Below are 8,044 nucleotides of genomic sequence, written 5' to 3'. Positions count from 1 at the left end.
CAGCAAAACAAATACTATACAACAGCAAAACAAATACTATACAACAGCAAAACAAATACTATACAGCAAAACCAAAACACTATACAGCAAAACCAAAACTATACAACAGAAAAACAAATACTATACAACAGCAAAACAAATACTATACAACAGCAAAACAAATACTATACAACAGCAAAACAAATACTATACAGCAAAACAAAACCAATACTATACAACAGCAAAACAAATACTATACAGCAAAACCAAAACCAAAACTATACAACAGCAAAACAAATACTATACCACAGAAAAACAAATACTATACAACAGAAAAACAAATACTATACAACAGCAAAACAAATACTATACAGCAAAACCAAAACCAAAACTATACAACAGCAAAACAAATACTATACAACAGAAAAACAAATACTATACAGCAAAACAAATACCAATACTATACAATAGCAAAAGAAGAATTTAGAAGCGGGCTGGCTGCTAGTTAGCTAACGCTAGCTTTCATGCTACATAAATAAGCCGGACAGTTGTCCCTCATCCGGCGATAAAAACCCTAGCTAGTTAACGTTAAAGTAACGTTAGCTAGCTCGATGTCGAGTGTAGCTAGCTAACGTTAGCTAACTACACTCGACATTGAGAATTGCCATTGTTAACGTTAACTAGTTATATAGTTTAAACAATAGCAGTATTACGTTCCATATTATGTTTGCCATTCTACACGTTATTACATGGTAGCTAAAGGTACTTAAAGTTCAACATCAAGCTAGCTAGCTAACGTTTACGTTAGCTTTAAAACGTAACTGCGTCAGAGGAGAACGATGAAAAAAATTGATTTTTTTTGCCGCCGAACACTCTTTTGTTCTGAAGCTAGCTACGTTAATGCTGAAGCAAAGCCATTTGGGCGGAATTTGACTATTGGTAGCCAGTGAGGGTTTTAAATAATGATTTATTCTTCATTTTCTTGTCAAACTATCTTAGAAAATATTCCTAAGACCATGTAATGTTAACGTTAACGTACAAAGACTAACATCAAGTTACACCAGTAAGGTTATAACTGACAGAACCAACCAACCTCCAATCCCTTTTGAGGGTTTGTTTCTTTAAATGGAGGCCCTTACAGTGGCTAACATTGCTGTTTTTCTTTTCTATATTCTACGTTACATAATGAAGTTGACGGAGAAGCAGTGAACTATGGGTTGACTGAGAGGATGGTTTCATACCTTTTTGAAGGATCGTTTATGAAGCAAGCTAAATTCAACCGATTTGTTCAGCAGTGGAAAGAAACCGTGACAGGGGACATTATAAAACGTTTAACGTGAAAACGCTTAACGTGAAAAAGGTTAACGTGGTTTAATGTACCTGAACAACAATCAATCATCACCATATTTACCATGGCCATATCTTGTCATGAACACTTAAGCCTGTCTAAAAAACTAAACTGAAATCCAACGATTATAGAAGATATCTCAGGTTAACGTTTTCAACTTTGTTGGTGTCTATGGCGAGGAAGAGCCTTAACGTGGTTTAACGTACCTAAACTATAATCAATTATTACCAATTCCTCTCTCTTTTGACAGTTTTCACTGGTTATGAGAAGCAATATGTGAGAGAAATATGGGGATAATTGATCGTTGTTCAGGTACATTAAACCACGTCAAGCTTTTTCACGTTAAGCTTTTTCACATTAAGCTTTTTCCTTACAATATCTCTTAATGAAGCAGACATGCTTAATGTCAGCTGTACGTCCATAAAACTAGGACTTTGAGTAAGGTTTTTTGACAGTTTTCACTGGTTACGAGGAGCAATATGTGAGAGAAATATGGGGAAAATTGATCGTTGTTAAGGTACATTAAACCACGTTAAGCTTCACGTTAAGCTTCACGTTAAGCTTTTTCCTTACAACATCCCTTAATGAAGCAGACATGCTTAATGCCAACTAACGTCCATAGTATTAGGACTTTGGGTCAGATTTTTTGACAGTTTTCACTGGTTGTGAAGAGCAATGTGTGAGCGGAAATATGGGGATAATTGATCGTTGTTCAGGTACATTAAACCACGTTAAGCTTCACGTTAAGCTTTTTCACATTAAGCTTTTTCCTTACAATATCCCTTAATGAAGCAGACATGCTTAATGTCAGCTGTACGTCCATAAAACTAGGACTTTGAGTAAGGTTTTTTGACAGTTTTCACTGGTTGTGAAGAGCAATGTGTGAGAGAAATATGGTGATAATTGATCGTTGTTTAGGTACATTAAACGACGTTAAGCTTTTTCATGTTAAGCTTTTTCCTTACAATATCCCTTAATGAAGCAGACATGCTTAATGTCAGCTGTACGTCCATAAAAATAGGACTTTGGGTTAGATTTTTTGACAGTTTTCACTGGTTGTGAGGAGCAATATTTGAGAGAAATATGGTGAGAACTGATCGTTGTTTAGGTACATTAAACCACGTTAAGCTTTTTCACGTTTCTTCCTGGAGTCTCTCTTCCTATTTTAGCAATTACCTTTTTTTTTCATTTGCTGTATCTGATTTTCTGCAGTACTGCGATTTTGAAACTTCTTCTGAAGGCGTCTCTCATGCTCCAGTCTCAGATCTTCTTCCAGTTTAGACTTCATCATGTGCTCCGATCAAGATTTTTGGGGCTGATCACCGATTGCTGAAAGCAGTATTGGTTGATACCGATCACCGATCACTGGGTCTATTTTAAGCCTTCTATTTATTATGTCATATTTTAAATTTTAAAAGTCTTAACAACAATGTTTATGTGTTAAAATGTGCTTACACACAAAACAACCAAAACATATACACACTAACATATACACACAATATATGCATACTCTAAACAGAACAATACAGAGGCATGAGTGAACAAAGAGTTCCATAACAATTATTTAAATATGTAGTATAGTGCAAGGATACTGGGATAAATAGTATTATAATATTATATTACAATATGAACAGTATATGAACATTATGGACAGTTCTGAAATAGAAAATGAGAATGATGAATGAATAACAAATAAGAGAGATGTAAGAATGGGAATGATGAGTAAATAGTAAATAATAAATAATAAGTGAGATATGAGAATGATGAATAAATAGTAAATAGTAAAGTAGGATTAATTAAACCTCTCTGTGTGCCACACCTTTAGCAAGCCTCTGTTCCTCCTTGAGAGCCATGGTGGCGGCTTCCTTCTTCTGCAAGGCCTTCAGCTTCTCACCAACAATCAGCTTAGGTATCTGCAAATTACTGAAACGTTGGACCCCTTCAGCTTTTCTTTGTAAGAGCTTTCTCTCCATTTCAAGCTGATCTTGCATGGTTTTCTGTTCCTCTGTCTGAAGTATCTGCGCCTCTCTCTTCCTGTTGAGGTTTTTTTGTTAGACCTGTTGTTTTAACTCAGCTGTTCTTCCCGCCTCCCGTCTTAGATCGTGTGCATGCTGTTCATCGAAGCTACGGAGATATTTGGCATATTTCCGTTCCTGCAGTCTCTTTCCCTCTTTTAACAGATCCCTGTTTTTCACTAGCTCTATGTTATCTTCGATTATAGTGAGATTTTGATGCTTTTTCTGAAGGCGTCTCTCCTGCTCCAGTCTCAGAGCTTCTTCCAGTTTTGACTTCATCATCTCCGTAAATCATCTAACATTTTAATCATATAACCTTTCAAATGCCACATGCACCATAAAAATACAGTGTACCACTTTATTTGTATGACATACACATTTATAATCGAGGAATATATCATCTATAAACATTAACAGTATAGTAAACACTAACAGGGTTTTCACAGTGTTGTATTAATGCCTCTAATTAAGCAAATGATGTAAAACTTGGCAGCATGAGCTCTCATCTCACACACAGCCTGGCGCTCACACCATGACAGCGTAGGCTGTCCTGCAAATGCAACAGCTCAGTCTGCATCTCACTTTTCTAATCAACAAATCTAATCTTCTACTCGTGGAAGCGTTCAATATACATGCATCAGAATATGGTCTAGGCCTTTGTTTTACTGAGGGATTGGGAAGAGCTAAATGATCAGCAGCTGACGCATAGACACTCTTAAAGGCTAACAAACATGCTAATGAGCTCCATCACTCCATGTCCATCTCCACGCTAACAGATGGACGTGACGACACGGGGCTAATGTTAACGCTCAGTGGTTTGGGAACTGAACATGCTCAACAACGCTGTTAGAGTGGCAATCTGTTCAGTTCCAGGCTTCAGGTTGTTGTTTCCCAAGGAATAAAACAACTTACAGTTCTTGGTTTCAGTCTTTTGCATTTTAATTAAAACAGAGCTAAAGGTTTTTGAATTTTGGCTTACACTACGACTCCATGTGAGTGATAAAGTTTCTCCAAGCAAACCTAGAAGTTGAGGATATGGCAATATAGGCAGTAAAATGAATGGACAGAGTGACGCTGTAGACTTCGACTGAGATAATGAATCCTCTAGAAGCCCATTTCCGGGGATGGCTGATGACGTAGATGTGACGTGAGCAACCTGTCTGAAAGTTGTAAGTCTTCTGGTAGCTGTGTAAGAGAAATCTGTTTGTTTGTGGATAAATGTTAATTCATATTAATTCACTTGCAACATACTGAAGTATTTCCAATCCATCAAAATGTTGCTGAAACAATGCGTTTCAATGGGCTTCTCCCTATCTTCTTATGTCAGCTTGGGAAATAACTGTTAAGCTGTATTGTCTCCAGAACTCTTTGATTTGTATTGAGAGGAAGATGATTGACGTGTTGTAAAGCTGTTTTTGTTCCAGGGTCACCACAGCGGCCATATTTTGGGCTTTCAGTTTGCAGCGTTCACAGGAAGTGAATTAGTTCAGGGTCCCTCTTTAACCTGCAGGTCCTGTGTGGGCAGACAGCCCAAAACATCCTATGTGTGGAAACCTCTGTATTGCTTTCAAATGCTTCAGTTTCCTTTACTTATTCTCCATGTAATAGACAGTGGTGTTTCACAGACATGAGGTAGGAGAGGAGATGTCACGTCCCAGAAATGTGTGTTACACCCATACTCTGTATAATATTCATGCATCCAGTTCAGCGAAGTGCTGCAAATGTGGAAGTGCCTTGAAGCTGCGTTCTATCTGATCTCCAGCAGGGGGCGTCACATGCGGTTGCAAAAAGGACTTCGGTTTCTGTAGAAGTCTGTGAGAAAGTGAGCCACTTCCCACTTGATTTCTCACCTCAGTCAACATTTTCATGATGATTTTATGGTCTCAATGGCTAGTTTGAAGTCTTCTTCTCAGAATAATGTTCATTTTTTTGAATTATGTTCTCGTTGGTGTTTAAATTGGCGATAAAGCAGGGGGTGTTTTAGGGCCTGGCTATGATCGTGTAAAATCGTCACATCCGCCACCAAGATGGCTGCTTCCATAACGGCAAACTCTACGACTCAAAGCAGATCTCCACCAACCAATGGGTGACGTCACACATGCTCCGTCCATTAATACTTACGGTCTATGGTTACGCCCTGCTGGACTACCAAATGTGGAGAAATCACAGCGTCGTCAGACTAAATCGCCATTTTGTTTGACTTCATTCCTTCTATTTAACCCATTGGTGATCCAAAGCTCTAAAAACCAAACGAGGGGAATCATAAATACTTACAATTGTGGCGGTACTGCATATAAATGGTCAAATTAGCAGATTGAACCATGAAAATAATACCGAAATCACCTTTGATTATTGAATATTTGCTGACTCTTTTAAGTCCACATTTGCAGCCAAGTCTTAGCAGTTACAGTGTCCCATTATTGTTGCTTGGGGCAACAAAACGTTATATATTCTCACTTTAGATAAAGATAATTGTATTGATGAGTTATTGAGCTCTGCAGCTAAAAATGCAGAAAAAGGAAATGATTCAGCCTGAGAGTTTTTGTCTTATCTGAAGACATTTTGACACAAACAGGACCCAATCAATGCAAATAAACTAATGATAATTCACTAAAGACAAATTGTCTGTATCAATATTGAAAACTTATAGTAGTATGCTACTGTATATCAGCAACAACAAAACAACAAATCCACAAAAAATGAAATCTCTCCATTAGCAGCGGGTAATTATCATGTATCTTATTATTTATGAAGCAGCTAAAACCAGACAGTGGAGTACTGAGCTGGGATTATTACACAATTAAAACCATCAATAATGCAGATGAAGACAACCCAGCATCCCTGCTTGTTTTACAGCATGCACTGCTGTTGATATGCTCTTTGCATAAATGATGGAAGCTCACTCCTGCCAGATTATTCCCATCCTGCTGCAGCACAGGATTGCACGGGATTACGCTTTTGGCGGTTGGTCTTCCTGTGTCGCAGCTTTGCATAAACTGTAAATAATGACGCTCCTTAATGTCAAACCTTCATTCTGCTTGCTGCTGTCACTGTGAAAAGGTCACGGGGGCACTGTGAGGCTCCAGTTTGACCGATAAAGACACAGGTTTCCTTTGGCATTTATAAACGTCAATGCATGGTTATTGGTCAATTTTTCAGTGAGTAGACATTTAGAAAAAATATGGACTTCAAGCCTAATTTTAGTTTTCCTTAAAGTTGCTAATCAGGGTACATTTTTCCTTATTGTCCAAAAAAAAACAAAGAAAACACCACAAGGAAGTCTTTGAAAAAGTCTCTAATGACCTATTGAGAGGTGCATTATTCAGAAAAGAAATGGGAATTCTGCAACAAGTGCGAAAAGATCATTAAAAAGCAATAAATTTTTTTTTTTTAAAAACAACTTGAGGGGGAAGAATGAGATCCAGAGAGTGGGTGTATGTACAATTTGTCTTTTATATGAACTGTTTTGTGCAGGCATTTGGCATTTGATAAAGCCTCGGGCATATCAACTTTCATTTAAAAACAACATATCCACCTTTCAAAGACGATTTATTGCTGCAGCTCATTGATATTATGAAGGAATTAAAGGGGGAGTGTGAAAGCGATAGTAAAGTACAACACTTGAGCAACAGTTCCATGTGAACATGCTGTCTTTGTGGTGCAGTGGTTATAGAAAGTGTGAGAAAGGAGCTTCACAACATGAACAAATCCTCCTTACCTTGGAGTCCTTGATTGGCTGACACTCAATCTGATGAGACACGGACGCAGTCTGGTTCATCTTCGCTGCTCAGGTTCACTGATTTTGCTCCTCTTATCTGATCCAATAAAATCCCAAAAGCTGCTTAAAGTTTTTCGACTTCCTCCGACTGCTTCTCGGCTCCAAGATAACCACAGCAGCAAAGTGATGCTAATAACGCTGGAGGCTGCAGAGCTGCTCTTCCTCGCCCTCGTTGAAGCTTCGTCGGAGGCGTTACATTCAGACGCACAATCTCTTTTTCCCTCCTTTGTTTCTCTCTCTTGTAATAAAATGCTCTCTCCTGTTGCCTCTCTTCTTCTTCTTCTTCTCTCTCTCTCTCTCATGTGTGCTGCTTCAGATGCGGCTGACAGACGGTTCATAAACCAGGAAGTTTGCCAGTGCCTCCCACGTACCAAGACGCTTCTTCATCAGAATGCAAATGTGCTCGAGGCGAAGATATGTGCAGGCGTTTTGGTTTGAAGATGACGATGGTGTTGAACACCACCTCACAGCAGGAGGCCTGGTGGTCGGATCAGCCATGTTTTGACAGGAGTTCCCACCGATGAATGGATGTTAAGCATCAAACTTTGACCCTTAAAGAACCTGCTGCTTCCATTAAAAATGCATCAAGTGGAGAATTAAAGAGAAGCTATGGGAGAGGAGACGATAGATAATATTAGATATACAGTTCTCATGCTTTATGCACCGTGTAAGAGACTCAGTTTCCAGTTAAACATCTTAAGTACTCCTTTTAAAACCATTAAAACCACGAGTTTCTGCAACAATTCTCCATATTGAGGATGTTTTGTGCTTGGCATTTCATTTGGTCGTCATCAAGAGTTTCATATGTCTTGATTTGAGTGCAGCTTGTCTTTTGTTTGTCCGGTTTTTGAGTCATTTTTAGAAAACCTTTTTTTTTTTAAAGGGTTATAGTGGAACCTGTCTACTTCCTCAAATTGACCCGTT

At 38.4% G+C, this 8,044-nt stretch overlaps 1 protein-coding gene across 2 annotated transcripts in view; it reads right to left on the bottom strand.

Annotated features, from left to right (window-relative positions):
- The window catches only part of LOC117939440 (inactive dipeptidyl peptidase 10-like), a 54,714-nt gene extending 47,301 nt beyond the window's left edge, over positions 1-7,413 (bottom strand). Inside the window, exon 1 of one of the 2 annotated variants that reach the window (XM_034864787.1) lies at positions 7,061-7,413. In XM_034864787.1, the coding sequence (XP_034720678.1) occupies positions 7,061-7,120 (60 nt within the window). In that variant the 5' untranslated portion in view covers positions 7,121-7,413. The remainder of the gene's footprint in view (positions 1-7,060) is intronic. The other variant, XM_034864786.1, reaches the window with a different exon arrangement.
- Positions 7,414-8,044: the final 631 nt, after the last annotated feature.

This window comes from Etheostoma cragini, chromosome 24 (assembly GCF_013103735.1).
Source record: "Etheostoma cragini isolate CJK2018 chromosome 24, CSU_Ecrag_1.0, whole genome shotgun sequence".
NCBI lineage: Eukaryota > Metazoa > Chordata > Actinopteri > Perciformes > Percidae > Etheostoma > Etheostoma cragini.
Note: the sequence above shows the minus strand (reverse complement) of the source record. Positions and strands in the feature narration are given on the sequence as shown.